General features: G+C 48.0%; 1 protein-coding gene across 1 annotated transcript; it reads right to left on the bottom strand.

The window, feature by feature from the left end:
* Nucleotides 1-6,543: 6,543 nt before the first annotated feature.
* LOC138080795 (NUT family member 2G-like) lies at nt 6,544-13,210 on the bottom strand. The gene is made up of 7 exons (XM_068973643.1): nt 12,561-13,210; nt 11,499-11,627; nt 10,282-10,454; nt 9,566-9,861; nt 8,310-8,426; nt 7,076-7,818; nt 6,544-6,811 (listed from the first exon to the last, which is right to left on the bottom strand). Exons 1-7 carry the CDS (start codon nt 13,208-13,210, stop codon nt 6,544-6,546), a joined length of 2,376 nt encoding a protein of 791 aa, XP_068829744.1.
* Nucleotides 13,211-15,616: the final 2,406 nt, after the last annotated feature.

The raw sequence follows: 15,616 nt of genomic DNA, 5'->3' as shown, positions 1-15,616 counted from the left end.
AGGGGAGGATCTGGAGCCTAGGTTACAGAGTGACCTCCAGAGCTCCGGCGAGGCGGGCACAGAGCAGGGACCTTGAGCCTGGTCATTCTGTTCCTGTGTGGGGTTAGTGGGATCCCTATGGGAGATCAGTGTGGATCTGTCAGAGGTCTGTTTACAGTGGATAAATGGATAAAGAAAGGTGATACACACACGTGCACATACATAGCATATACGATGAGATATTATTCAGCCTTAATCAAGTAAACCCTGACATTTTCAAGAACATTGAATGAACCTGGAGAACACTATGCTAAATAAAATAAGCCTGACAGTATCACTTATGTGTAGAATCTAAAAGAAGAAAAGAAAAAGCAATCACAGAACAGAGAGTCGAAATTGTTGTCTGCAGCTAGTTGTGAGGAAACGAGAATGGGTTGGCAAATGGATAAAAATTTTCCATTATAAAATGAGAACCAAAATGAAGGAATAAGGTCTGAGGAGCTAATGGACAGCATGATGTCTCCTGCATTGGCAGGCAGGTTCTTTACCGCTAGTACCACCTGAGAAGTCCTTGAATGTGCAAGCTGAGTTGCTATCACACAGCTGAAATTCCATCACCTGCACTAGCTTTGTTCATAGTGATGCTTCCTATGCTTCACTTTGTATTCCAGGATGTCTGGCTCTAGGTGAGTGACTGCACCATCGAGGTTATCTAGGTCATGAAGATCTTTTTTGTACAGTTCTTTTGTGTATTCTTGCCACCTCTTCTTAATATCTTCTGCTTCTGTTAGGTCCATACCATTTCTATTCTTTATTGTGCCCATCTTTGCATGAAATATTCCCTTGGTATCTCTAATTTTCTTGAAGAGATAGCTAGTCTTTCCCATTCTATGGTTTCCCTCTATTTCTTTGCATTGTTCTTATCTCTCCTCGCTATTCTTTGGAACTATGCATTCAGATGGGTGTATCTTTCCTTTTCTCCTTTGCCTTTTGGTTCTCTTCTTTTCTCAGCTATCTGTAAGGCCTCCTCAGACAGCCATGTTGCCATTTTGCCATTTCTTGGGATGGTTTTGAACACCACCACAGCTCTGCTATCTGGGGCCAAGCCTGTTTCCTTGCTCACCTTGCTTCTTGCATTCCCCCAGCTCCTCAGCAATCACCATGGGGTGGGGGGTGGAGGTGGCAGCATCACTGGACCCCAGTTTTGGGAGCTCTCATTCACATTTGGAGGTTAGAAATGGCTATGATGGCCATTACTGATGGCTATGACAATTCTTGTTGATTAATATGGCAGGAGATATTTTCATTTCACAGTGGTTTTCTCTGCCCCCTTTAGCTCAAAGTGACAGGAAAGTCTCTGCTGGTTTATCCTTCTCTATTCTTGGCCTCAGAGAAGGCAGTGGCACCCCACTCCAGTACTCTTGCCTGGAAAACCCCATGGATGGAGGAGCCTGGTGGGCTGCAGTCCATGGGGTCACTATGAGTCAGACACGACTGAGCGACTTCACTTTCACTTTTCACTTTCATGCATTGGAGAAGGAAATGGCAACCCACTCCAGTGTTCTTGCCTGGAGAATCCCAGGGACGGGGGAGCCTGGCGGGCTGCCGTCTCTGGGGTCGCACAGAGTCGGACACGACTGAAGCGACTTAGCAGCAGCAGTCTTGGCCTCTGTTGAGAAGACTGATTAAATTAATGAGCCACATCCATGACCTCTTCTTCAGATGACTGCTCAGCTATACCCTTAGAGTTTTCTTCAGAACAAGCTTGCTCACTCCGAAATATGGATAGGCTGATAATTTTCCAAATCTCTAAGTTCTGATTTTTTTTCCTGTATAAATTTATTTATGTATTTCGAGATGAAACAAAGATGAATATTTTTAATGATTAAAGGTACAACTCACAAAGAAGATAGACATCATAAACCATTCAGCACCTAACGATTAAGACACAAAAATACATAAGGCAAAAATTAGAAGAAATATATGGGAAAAGAAAAATAAATATAATCATAGTGAGACATACATTTCTCTGAGAATATTTTATCAAGTGCATAAAAATAAGAATAGAAGCATCTTGAATGATGTCATTTATAATTTAAACATAATAGATTTCTATTTATATTAACTTATATTAATCTTATATCCTATATAAACATACTTAAAATTTTGTATTTCACACATTGTTATTAGATGTTCATAAGATGGTTAGAAAAACTGGATAAAAGATAAACATTACTAGATTTCAAAAAGTAGAATTCTTTTTTGTGTGTGATTCAGTTATACATATACATATATATTATTTTTTAAATTATTTTCCATTATAGGTTGTTATAAGATATTGACTATAATTCCCTGTACTATATAGTAAACCTTTGCTGCTTGTTATATATCTATTTTTTAAATTGGAAAACTGGCATTCTATTTATACTAAGTCAAACAAGTAGAATCAAAATGTTGTAACTTTTTTAGTTAGGCAAAAATTGAAAAGTTTTCTAAAATACACATATTATACATATTATTTATGTATATGTACACAAGAGCTTTTCTACTACACTTGATAAAGGCTTGAGGAAGAAGACCAAGAAAAAAGAAGAGATGGAAAAATTAGAAAACGTAGACTAAATGAAATGGGAGCCCTGAATATGAAATGGAAAAAGTTAAACAAACTAGATAAAAGAGCCTTATATAGTCCAGATATGTTCCAACACCTGTTGGATCATCGAAAAAGCAAGAGAGTTTCAGAAAAACATCTACTTCTGCTTTATTGACTATGCCAAAGCCTTTGACTGTGTGGATCACAATAAACTGTGGAAAATTCTTCAAGAGAGGGAAATACCAGATCACCTGACCTGCCTCTTGAAAAATCTGTATGCAGGTCAAGAAGCAACAGTTAGAACTGGACATGGAACAATAGATTGGTTCCAAATAGAGAAAGGAGTACGTCAAGGCTGTATATTGTCACCCTGTTTATTTAACTTCTATGCAGAGTATATCATGAAAAATGCTGGGCAGGAAGAAGCACAAGCTGGAATCAAGATTGCTGGGAGAAATATCAATCACCTCAGATATGCAGATGACACCACCCTTATGGCAGAAAGTAAAGAAGTACTAAAGAACCTCTTGATGAAAGTGAAAGAGGAGAGTGAAAAAGTTGGCTTAAAACTCAACATTCAGAAAACAAAGATCATGGCATCTGGTCCCATCACTTCATGGGAAATAGATGGGGAAACAGTGTCAGACTTTATCTTGGGGGGCTCCAAAATCACTGCATATGGTGACTGCAACCTTGAAATTAAAAGACACTTGCTGCTTGAAAGAAAAATTATGACCAACCTAGACAGCATATTAAAAAACAGAGACATTACTTTGCCAACAAAGGTCCATCCAGTCAAAGCTATGGTTTTTCCAGTAGTCATGTATGAATGTGAGAGTTGGACTATAAAAAAAGCTCACCACTGAAAAATTGATGCTTTTGATCTGTGGCGTTAGAGAAGACTCTTGAGAGTCCCTTGGACTACAGGGAGATCCAACCAGTCCATCCTAAAGGAAATCAGTCCTGAATATTCATTGGAAGGATGGATACAGAAGCTGAAACTCCAATACTCCGGCCACCTGATTCAAAGAACAAAATCATTTGAAAAGACCCTGTTGCTAGGAAAGATTGAAGGTGGGAGAAGAAGGGGACAACAGAGGATGAGATGGTTGGATGGCATCACTGACTCGATGGACATGAGTTTGAGTAAGCTCCGGGAGTTAGTGATGGACAGGGAGGCCTGGCGTGCTGCAGTCCATGAAGTCTCAAAGAGTCGGACACGACTGAACGACTGAACTGAACTGAACTGAATGTTCATTAGAAACATATCTGAAGCTCTGGCAAAACATTTAAAAAAGCAATGCTTGAGTATTTGTATATTTCAAAAATTTCCAAGATAATTCTGATATGCATCTGGATTATAAAAAGTCATTACAGGTTTTTCTATTAAATGGTGGTTTTGATGATATAGAATTCCATTATTTTTCTTTTGACCAATGATGATACAATGGTGGAGCCCCTACCACCCATGTCTCCGCAGGAGACCCTCCAACAATAGCAGGTAGTTTTGCTTCAGTCTTCTGTGGAGTCATTGTTCCTTTCCTCTGGGTCTTGGCGCGTGCAAGATCTTGTTTATGTCTTCCAAGACTGGAGTGTCTGTTGCCCCAGGCCTGTGAAAGTCCTATAATCAAATTCCACTGGCCTTCAAGGCCAGATTTCCTGGCCCATATGTTGTCAGGAGGAACTGTCTCATGTGTGAGTACAGATCAGTGTTGACCCCAATACACACACATGTCCAGCCATGGGTGGGAAGGGAAGGGACAGTAGTTGTGGGATGTCTTTGCAGAACCCTGGACCCTAAGGTCAGCCCCCCTAGCCACAGCAAGATGGGTCCCCTCCCTCCCTTGAACAAGAGACTCCTGCACAAAATTCCCATAAATTCCAAAAAGGGGCCCAACTGTCATTTTCCTTATACACACCTTTAATGGGCACCCCATGATTCCCTGGGTATTCCCAGTCCCTTTGTTAGATTCCCGAGCTGGGAAGCCTGACATGGGGTTCAGAACCTTCACAGCATTGGGAGAACTTCTTTGGTGTTCTGGTTCTCCCATTTGTAGGTCACCTACCCAACAGGGTATGGGATTTGATTTTATCTTGATGCACCCCTCTTACCATCTCACTGAGGCTTCTTCGTCTTGTCATGGGGTATCTTTTTTTGGTAGGTTCCAGCATCCTGCTGTCAATGATTGTTCAACAGATAGCTGCAATTTTGGTGATCTCTCATGAGATGAGTGCCCATCATTCTGGTCTGCCATCTTGAACCAGAACTCTCATGTGTGGATGCTTATGGTAGGCGTACTTGTGGATTTCTCCTACTGGGGTAAATTATGGTTCCCCAAAGATGTCCATGTCTAATCCCTCATATGACAATATATAAATGTTACCTTGTATGGCTAAAGGCACTATGTAGGTGTGACTAATTAAAAAATGTTGAGATGAAGAGGTTATCATAAATTTTCTGAGTGGACTAGATATAAACACAAAAGCCCTATTGGAGGGACGCAGAGTCAGAGATGGAGAGACCATGTGATGAGGGAAGCAGAGTAAAGTGATGCACTTTGAAGATGGAAAAAGGAACTAATTTCAAGGAATGCAGGTAGCCTCCAGAAGCCAGAAAGGGAAAGGAAACAGATTCTTCTGTAGGATCTCAAAAGGACGAAGCCTTGCAGACCCCTCTTACAGGTCAACTGCACCCTCCAAACTCTAGGAAACTCCACCCAGAATCCTGTACTCCAGACTCTCCTGCTATTTTTCCTGTGGCCCCAGATACTCCTGAAATGTTTTCTTAGATTTGTACATCCCCAGACATTCCTGTGACTATAGCCAAGTCTCTTAAATCTCCAGACACGCTTTAAGCCTTCCACACTTTACTCCTTCTTAGGAGTCTCAAGAGTCCTTCCAAAGGTTCTGTGGTCCAGACACTTCTGTGACTATACCCAAGCTCAGGGAGTCTCTGCCATCACCACCTGGTCAAGGGAAGGAACCCCAGAACTCAAAACCTGGAGAAGAGGCATTGGCCAGGACGGAAGTAGGGGTGAGGCCCAGAGTGGGTCTACAAAGGAGCAGAGCATCTGAGGGAGGTTAGGAGGAAGGGCTTGAGAGCTGGGCCAGCACAACCTATGACAGGGACTAAGCAAGTTGGAAGGGGCATGAAGCAGTTTTGGGGTACAGCAGGGGTCTGCTACCTGCTCAGCTCCTGCCCTTCATTGTCTGCTCATCTCACCCTTAGAGAGGGACAGTTCCTCTAGCCTGACCAATGAGGTCTCTGCCAGCACCCACAGAGGGTAATGGAAGCCTCCACACTCCTCAGCATGGATCCCAGCTCTTACCCAGGTTGGGAACGCAGACACATCTCTCCCTGCTGTCCCTGCTGGGTGAGCTGCTCTTGTGAAACTTGCTCATTTATTGTTAGGAGGAACTGTCTCATGTGTGAATACGGATCAGCGTCAACCCCAATACACAAACATGTCCAGCCATGGGTGGGAAGGGAAGGGACAGTAGTTGTGGGATGTCTTTGCAGAACCCTGGACCCTAAGGTCAGTCCCCCTAGCCACAGCAAGATGGGTCCCCTCCCTCCCTTGAACAAGAGACTCCTGCACAAAATTCCCATAAATTCCAGAAAGGGGCCCAACTGTCATTTTCCTTATACACACCTTAAATGGGCACCCCATGAATTTCCTCTCACCCATTTCCCCTGTTTCATCCTCACTGGGACTAAGAGCTAGCTGCCTCTACCACTCTCCACACTGCAGTAATCCCTCTGAGACTAGAGGGTGCTCACCCTCCAGCCAGGCAGAGAGGCAGACAATCCAGACCCTATGGCCGAGGTTCTTCCTCTCTGGTCAGGCCACCACACAGGAAGCCCTGGATGTGCAGAAGATCAGCCCAACCCCTTGATCTGGCTGCTTCAGGAAGCAGAGAGAAGCTCCTTAAAGACAAAAGTTGTCTTCAGGCTCCATCCTGGAGACTGCTTAATGTCCAGGGGGCTGAGGGCAGGACAGCAGCTCTCCATCCCTAGATGGTCCAGGGATGCAGATGATAGTACAGATGTCCCCAAGGTCTCGAGCCAAGCTGGCTTTAGAGAAGGGGATGACGAGGGGGTCCCTGTGGAGGATGAGAGCTGAGAGCTCCCAGGAGGCACCTGAGGAGTCCTTGTCTGTGTGGAGGCCAGACTTGGCCACCTGGAGGCCCACAGCACCTGTGACCTCCCTCGTCCTTCCTTCCTGTCGGGACCCCTCTCTGTGGAGCAGAGCAGACACGAATAAGGTGACAGTGACCCAAGAGCATTTCCCAACAAAACTACGTTTATTCAGATTTTACATACATCTCTCCAAAGATCCTGCTGCCACCCACGCCCACCCAGATCCACCTCCCCCACCTCTCGAACCTCCCAGAAGCCCAATTCCCTCCCTGCCCTGGAATCCCTTCCTCCAACAGCAGCCAGGATCACCCATGAGCTGAGGAGCCCTAGGCTCCCCTTGGGGCTGGCCCGCTGTCCCCTACTGGCTGCAGAGCCGCTCCCTCTTCCTCCCTGTGACAAACGGGTCACACTTTCTCTTTCTCAGCTGTGAGGGGCAAACCAGTCCCAGAGCCAAGGCTGGCCTCTCAGAGACCCCAAGACCAGCCCCCGGGCCGGACAGCATCTCAACAGCAGCTGGGCCTCCGCACAGAGCCCGCTTCCTAGACTTGGCAGCAGCCAGAGGAGCTGGGCTGAGGCCTATTCTCTGAGAGGAGGGGGCCTGGCCTGAGGCAGGGACAGGACTCTGGGACAGCCTCCAGGGCAGCAGGCTGTGCTGCGAGGCCAAGAGGAAGGCCAGGCTGGGGAGCTCCTCCTCGTCCTCGCTGGACCCGTCCCTGGGCCCTCGGGCCCCCAGAATTGGAGAGGCCGTTCTGAGAACTGAGGTATCCCTGGGTCCTGGCTGAGGGCCAGTGCACCTCTGACCCTGGGGAGGGGAGGGTTGTCCTGGCTGGAATGGAGGCAACTCCTGCCGTCCTGGAGAGGAAACAAGGTCTTTGGCCCTGGACAGGCCATTGTTGGCTTGGCTGAACCTGTGAACAGCCTCGAAATCAACCTCTGGTGGGCAGGCTTCATGTCTGACCCCTAGCTGGGGGCCTTGATCATGTCTCTGGGCATCTTTGCTGGCGTCAGACTCAGAAGGACTTGAGTCCACTCGGGGTACACTTTGACTGCTGGGTGTCCGCACTCCCTGGTCTTCCTTCAAGGCCAGGAGTCGTTTCTGCACCAGCTGGTAGGAGAGAGGAGGGCAGTGACTGCTCTGCACACCCACATGTGAGAGGAGGAGCCCTGGTCAGTGGGACATGGCTCTGGGTGGGGTGGAAAGGAGGGGTGACCCTGAGACTCAAATCCAAATATAGACACTGTGGTGTTCCTGCTGGCCTCCTGCACCTCGTTCCCAGCTTCGTGTCCTTTCCTCCCCCATCACCTGCCCCAGCTCCCTATCCTCTCCCTCCTACCACCCAGCACTGCACCTACCCCAGAGCGGGCTCTCCTCCAGGCCAGATGTCCCACGCAGGGGAGGGATGGACAGAGCCATGGAAACCTCCTGCTCTGGGGCTCTATGTCTCCCTTGCTCACCAGGGTCCCCCATGCCCTGGTTTACCTGGGAGACCCTTGTCTCCCCTGTTCTACCTGGGGTCCCTCCCTCCCCTGGCTCCCCTGGGTCACATGGGGTCCCCACCCACAGGCTCCATAAGTATCCCTCCCTCTCCTGCTCACCTCCTCAGTGGTGAGGCCTTCCTCCTGTTCCAGCTCCTCAGCTAGTGCCAAGGGATCCAGTTGTGGTTCTGGGGAAAGCAAGTCTGCCAGGAATCGAGGGTGAATGACTGCCTCTACCTGGAACAGAAGGAAAAAAGGCTGTGAGCATCCCTGGCCAGGAATGGCCTGGGAGCCAAGAAGACCTAGAGGAAAGTGAAAAGTAGAGACCCACTCCTGTTCTTGCCATGGTCCTCACACACACATACACACACACACACACACACACACACACACACAAATATGTTCATACACATACAGGCACAAAAAAGTACATATACAGAGTATATGCCCAGTAGTGGGGTTTCTGGGTCATACGGTAGTTCTATATTTAGTTTTTAAGGGAACTGCCATACTGTTCTCCACAAGACACAGATGCCCCAATGTTCATTACAGCACTATTTACAATAGCCAGGAAAGCAAGCAACCTAGATGTTCATCAACAGATAAATGGATGAAGAAAATGCAGTACATATTTACAGTGAAATATTTCTTAGCCATAAAAAGGAATGAATGTGAGTCAGTTGTAGAAGTGCAGATGAAACTATAGCCTCTTATACACTGTGAAGTAAGTAGAAAGAGAAAAAAAAGTCATATATATTTGTGGAATCTAGAAAAATGGTCCTGATGAACCTATTAGCAGGGCAGGAACAGAGGTGCAGATGTAGAAAATGGACTTGTAGACATACAAGTGGGAAGGGGAAAAAGGGAAAAGGAAAAAGGAAAGGGAAAGGGGGGGGGTGGGATGAATTGAGAAAGGAGCCTTGACACATACGCACATTATGTGTCAAATAGGTACCTAATGGGAAGCTGGTGTGTAGCGCAGGAAGCTCTCAGCTTGGTGCTCTGTGATGACCCAGAAGGGTGGAAAGCGCGGGTAGGGTGAATGCTCAGGAGTGAGGGGTGGGGGATATATGTATATATATGGATGATTCACGTGTTGTACAGCAGAAGCTGACAGAACATTGTGAAGCAATTATACTCCAATAAAAAAGCACATATACACATACTTACACAGACATATGAAAGCAGACACACAGACAGACACAGACATGAACACTCATACATGTGCATACACACAGTCCACACACATATGGACATACACACAAAGCACATGAACAGAGCTTCAGTCCCATTGGCCTGGGCAGAACCCAGATCTTGGGTGCTGAGAGTTCCATGCCTTGGAATCTTGTAGACCCCAGGCTCCATGCCCAGCCCACCTTGGTGACGAAGTCTTCCTGGGAACACAGCTTGTCAATGTAGCTCAGGAGATCCGGGTCTTCATAGGTCCCGTCCTCTTCCTGCTTCAGCTCATTTCCATCCTTTCCACATTCTGCATCTGACTTGCCCATGGCCAAGTGGGCAGGTCCCATCAGCACTTCCATGATGTCCACATACTCTCTCACAGCCTCAGGGGGAATCTCCTTGGGTGCCTTGGTCCCTGGGTGCCGCTGGGCTCTATGTGGCTGCAAGCGGGTGGGATGGGCCCGGGGCCCGGCCTTCCGGGGAGCATTGGCTGAGGCAGAGCAGGAAAGAGGGAAGGAAGGTGAGGGGCTTCTGCGTCCACCTCCTGAGCATGCGCTGGTGAGGGCAGTGTTTGGGGGTCAGTGACTTAGGTGTGGGCAGGGTTAACACCACCTGAAGCCTCATGCACAGTGGGAGGAGGAGAGGGCCATCTAAGAGAGTCCTGTGAGGAATGTGGAACCTTGATTTTTCAGGGTATCCCCAACAAGCCCACTTCTTCAGCAGACTTGGTGTGGGGTCTTTTGACAGGGAGGTAAGAAGAGGAGTTATTAAACTGATGGAAATAATACCCTGTAGTGACAAAGAACAACTGAGACCCTGTCTCACTGGCTGTTCTGGTTGAAAGACCAATGACCCTGTTGAAGGTAAAGGATCCATATGGGGCCAATAGTCATCCCTTGGCCCGTGTTACCTTTGCTTTGAACTCCGGTGGGAACATGGGTGCCTGGCTGAGGGCACACTTTTGGGGCTGAGGACCCCTGAGGATCCAGCTTCGGTGGGGCTGGAGGAGGTAGGCCTTGCACCCCCTGGATCCACTGTAACTTCTGAATCTGCATCACCTCTTCTGCCTCAAATTCCATGAACCTGGAAGTGATGGAGGCACACGGCACATTGAGAAAAAGGCCTGGGCTTTGGAGCCGGGAACAAAGGCAACAGAGAACGAGGGGCTGGGAGAGGGTGTGTCTTTGGGTGGACAAGAAGACCCTGGGAGGTGCTATTCCCAGCAGAGGGCTCTCCTGGAACTGACTCGACATCTGGGACTCTTCCTGCCCCACCAGCACTTGGAGGACACTCAAGAGCATAGACCAAGGCTGCTGAATTGAACCAGGCCCTCAGGACACAGGCAGACCCACAGGGGACCCTCCTCATGCCCTCATTCCCATCCAGAGCTATATGAAGGGCTGATGGCCAGAGGCTGAACCAGGCACATGTCCCCAAAGCAGTCCTTGCTGAATCCAGGACCCTGGACAGGGGCTGAGAGTCCTGGAACATAAGTCTGGAGACAGGGCCCAGGAAAGGTTGCAGGATTTGGCCGTTAAGCTTAGAGGAGAGGTTTTCCTTACCTCTGAGAGATGTTTGTTTGGTTGGTTCTATTTTTTAAACTAAAAGGATTGCCATGGAGAAAATACTGGAACAGCCAGAGATGCCTGGGCTGATGACATGCTGGCTTTCCCAGCTTCTTCAGGGAGGTCAAGGTACCCACTCCAGCCACTTTTCATGAGAAGAAGGGGTCCCAAATTCTATGTCAGTGGCTGCCAGCCCCCCACTACTAAGGAAGCAGCAGGCTGGCGGGTGGAGAGCATGCCCCTGCACAGCCCCTATGGCTGGGGTTGGACCCCCTCCTGGGCTCAAAGCCCCACCCATCCTGAGACCTTCATGTCAAGCCAAAGGAAGGTGACCATCAGGGGAGATCAGAGGTCCTGGTGGAGGAAGTACTAAAGGCCCACGCTCTCAAGGTGAGGGAGGGGAGGAGGGCATCTGGGCTGTGGGGGCCCTGTGCTGAGTGACAGCCCTCCTCCTTTATCCTGCTTGATGAGGACGCCCACAGCCAGAGCCTGACCTGGGGTCTAACCCTCACCCACCCCTCTTACCCACCACACAGCTCTAGGGCCCAGGACGCTGACTCACTTTCTGGCCATCTCATAGTAGATCATCCGGTCAAAGTTGCTTCTGTGCTGCCATTCCTGCACAGCCCGCCACAGTCCCTCCTCCAGAGTCATGGTGGGCTTCAGGCGAGCCAGGGACCGAAGCACTGGGCTGTAAGCCATCAGGATCTGTTTCAGAGTCCAGCCCAGTCTCCACCCATCTGATTCCACCCAGCAACTTGGACCACATAACCCAAGATAGCATGACTGAGCATCAGGAGGCAGGCCTGGGAGAGCAAGGACAAGCCTTCCTGCTACTGCCATCACCACCTCACTCTCACTGGAGGATGACCATCCATTCCCAGGCTAAGGCTGGGACAGGGAGCCTTGTGAGGGCTCCTTCCTTTGCAAGATTGCCTTCTCATTATAAAAATCCCTATCGTCAGTGAGGCATGGCACGTGCCAGGCAGTCTGCTAGCACTTCATAGATTAGCCTAATGAGTCTTCTGCACAGTTCTCTGTGTTAAGTGCAATTGTACCCCCACCCTTTTTTTTTTTAACAAGGGAACTGAGGTTTAGGAGGGAAATGCCTGCCAGGCTCCCAGCTCTAGGAAGAGAGCTCGACCACCACCCAGTTCTAAGAATTCTCCAGAACAAGGAGGTTCTTATTCTTGAGGCATGCACAGAGCTCTATCCTGGACCTTGCACTCCCTCTCCTTTCTGCAGGGACATCCCCTGACCGTGGACACTCAAGTCCTGTGTGAAAGGACATGCCACCACAAAGGAGTGCAGCATCCCATCTGTGGCTCCCCACCTCACACCACAACCCTCTCTGGCTTCAAGTTTCATCAATATCACCATGAGTATCATGGAAGGTCAAGTTGGCTGTACTCACAAGGTGGTGAGGTAACTGAGATAAGGTACTGAAAGGATGTCAGGAACTTGTATGGTGATGTGTAGGACCAAAATGTGCCGTCTCACAGCAGGGACATCACCCTCAGACTTTCTTCCCAGTATCCCTAGAAACCTAATCTGAGCATCCACCCCCAGTTCCTTTTGATCTAAAAGCTCTGATAACCTCATGAACCCCTGGCTGTTCACTCACATGAGAAAGCAGGAAAGAGCTTCAGCATCAGGACTCTGGGGAAGGTGTCTCCGGGCCAGAGACTTGAAGCGCTGCCAACGTCGGAAGTTCTCATACACGCTCTTGGGGTTACAGGAGTCATCCTGCGAAGCCTTGGACTGGTTGGTGGCCAGGCTGCCCTCCCTGGAAGTGCCATGTGACTGTGGCCCCAAGTTCACTTGGGGAATGATGGGGGCCAGCTGAGCAGCTGGTAGTGGAGCTTGAGGTGGAAAGCCTGGGGTCCAGCTTCCCTTGCCAGACTGAGCTACTCCAACAGCTGGGGCAGTCACAATGGTCTCCATCGCAGGGGTTGTTAAGAATAGGGGGACAGGATGTGCAGTACTCCTGCTGAGGGGCCCTGGAGTGCTCCAGTTGAGGGGAGCCTGAGTAAGGACAAAGGTCTGAGCCTGCGGGTACTCCACTGGCCTTCCTTCTGACCTGACTTGGACAATGATGTTGCAAGCCCCAAGGGCAGTGGGGCCATGGCCAGCATTGGGCACCAAAGGTGTCCTGGGGAAAGCTGGCAGCAGCTGGGTGCCACCAGGAGGGAATGACGGGGTCATGGAAGGTGGCAGTGGTTGCTCCCAGGGTGGCCGGTGTGGGGGGCCAGGAATGGGTGGAGGAAAGGGCATTGTCATGAAAGGAGGCAAGGAGGCACCAGGGGTCAAGGTCACATCCGTTCCCAGCTCTGGAGATGCTGTTGAGACAAAGGAGAGATTTGAATGGAGGAGGAGAATGGGAAACAGATGAAAGGTTGCTGCTGAACCATGAAAAGACCCTAGGATTCTTGGCCTCCAGAGAGAAGAATTCAATCCGGGGCCAGAGATGAGGCTTGATCGCTCAGAGCTTTTGTGTAATAAAATTTTATTAAAGTATAAAGAAGATAGAGAAAGCTTCTGACATAGGCATCAGAAGGGGGCAGAAAGAGTACCCCCTAGCTAGTGTTGGCAGTGGAGTTATATACTCTCCAATGAATCAACAGAATGTCTGGAGGTTGTAAAGACCTACTCCTATAATTTACATTTTAAATAACAGGATTAGCCAGAAGGTTTAATCCAGATACTGTCCTCAGGCAGGATACATTCAGTTCAGTTCAGTTCAGTCACTCAGTCATGTCTGACTCTTTGAGACTCTATGAATTGCAGCACGCCACGCCTCCCTGTCCATCATCAACTCCTGAAGTTCATCCAAACTCATGTCCATCGAGTTGGTGATGCCATCCAGCCATCTCATCCTCTGTCGTCCCCTTCTCCTCCTGCCCCCAGTCCCTCCCAGCATCAGAGTCTTTTCCAATGAGTCAACCCTTCGTATCAGGTGGCCAAAGTACTGGAGTTTCAGCTTTAGCATCATTCCTTCCAAAGAAATCCCAGGGCTGATCTCCTTCAGAATGGACTGGTTGGATCTCCTTGCAGTTCAAGGGACTCTCAAGAGTCTTCTCCAACACCACAGTTCAAAAGCATCAATTCGTCGGTGCTCAGCCTTCTTCACAGTCCAACTCTCACATCCATACATGACTACTGGAAAAACCATAGCCTTGACTAGATGGACCTTTGTTGGCAAAATAATGTCTCTGCTTTTGAATATGCTATCTAGGTTGGTCATAACTTTCCTTCCAAGGAGTAAGCATCTTTAAATTTCATGGCTGCAATCACCATCTGCAGTGATTTTGGAGCCCCCAAACATAAAGTCTGACACTGTTTCCCCATCTATTTCCCATGAAGTGATGGGACCAGATGCCATGGTCTTAGTTTTTTGAATGTTGAACTTTAAGCCAACTTTTTGACTCTCCTCTTTCTTTCATCAGAGGCTTTTTAGTTCTTCTTCACTTTCTGCCATAAGGGTGATGTCATCTGCATATCTGAGGTTATTGATATTTCTCCCAGCAATCTTGATTCCAGCTTGTGGTTCTTCCTGCCCAGCATTTCTCATGATGTACTCTGCATATAAGTTAAATAAGCAGGGTGACAATATACAGCCTTGATGGACTCCTTTTCCTATTTGGAACCAGTCTGTTGTTCCATGTCCAGTTCTAACTATTGCTTCCTGATCTGCATATAGGTTTCTCAAGAGGCAGGTCAGTTGGTCTGGTATTCTCATCTCTTTCAGAATTTTCCACAATTTATTGTAATCCACACAGTCAAAGGCTTTGGCATAGTCAATAAAGCAGAAATAGATGTTTTTCTGGAACTCTCTTGCTTTTTCCATGATCCAGCAGATGTTGGCAATTTGGTCTCTGGTTCCTCTGCCTTTTCTAAAATGAGCTTGAACATCAGGAAGTTCACGGTTCACGTATTGCTGAAGCCTGGCTTGGAGAATTTTGAGCATTACTTTACTAGCGTGTGAGATGAGTGCAATTGTGTGGTAGTTTGAGCATTCTTCGGCATTGCTTTTCTTTGGGATTGGAATGAAAACTGACCCTTTTCCAGTCCTGTGGCCACTGCTGAGTTTTCCAAATTTGCTGGCATATTGATTGCAGCACTATCATCTTCCAGGATTTGAAACAGCTCAACTGGAATTCCATCACCTCCACTAGCTTTGTTCATAGTGATGCTTTCTAAGGCCCACTTGACTTCACATTCCAGGATGTCTGGCTCTAGGTGAGTGATCACACCATCGTGATGATCTGGTTTGTGAAGATCTTTTTTGTACAGTTCTTCTGTGTATTCTTGCCACCTCTTCTTAATGTCTTCTACTTCTGTTAGGTCCAGACCATTTCTGTCCTTTATTGAGCCCATCTTTGCATGAAATGTTTCCTTGGTATCTCTAATTTTCTTGAAGAGATCTCTTGTCTTTCCCATTCTGTTCTTTTCCTCTATTTCTTTGTACTGATCGCTGAGGAAGGCTTTCTCATGTCTCCTTGCTATTCTTTGGAACTCTGCATTCAGATGCTTGTATCTTTTCACTTCTCTTCTTTTCACAGCTATTTGTAAGGCCTCCCCAGATAGCCATTTTGCTTTTTTGCATTTCTTTTCCATGGGGATGGTCTTGATCCCTATCTCCTATACAATGTCATGAACCTCCATCCATAGTTCATCAGG

This window comes from Capricornis sumatraensis, chromosome 6, assembly GCF_032405125.1.
Source record: "Capricornis sumatraensis isolate serow.1 chromosome 6, serow.2, whole genome shotgun sequence".
NCBI classification, from domain to species: Eukaryota; Metazoa; Chordata; class Mammalia; order Artiodactyla; family Bovidae; genus Capricornis; species Capricornis sumatraensis.
This window is presented reverse-complemented; position numbering and strand designations above follow the sequence as displayed.

Bases quoted from the DNA above. Each gene is read 5' to 3' on its own strand.
- LOC138080795 (XM_068973643.1), bottom strand. From the start codon at position 13,210: ATGCCCTTTCCTCCACCCATTCCTGGCCCCCCACACCGGCCACCCTGG. The intron at 11,628-12,560 runs GTGAGTGAACAG...GATGGCTTACAG, and splicing joins GCTCTTTCCTGCTTTCTCAT to CCCAGTGCTTCGGTCCCTGG. The intron at 10,455-11,498 runs GTGAGTCAGCGT...CATCACTTCCAG, and splicing joins TACTATGAGATGGCCAGAAA to GTTCATGGAATTTGAGGCAG.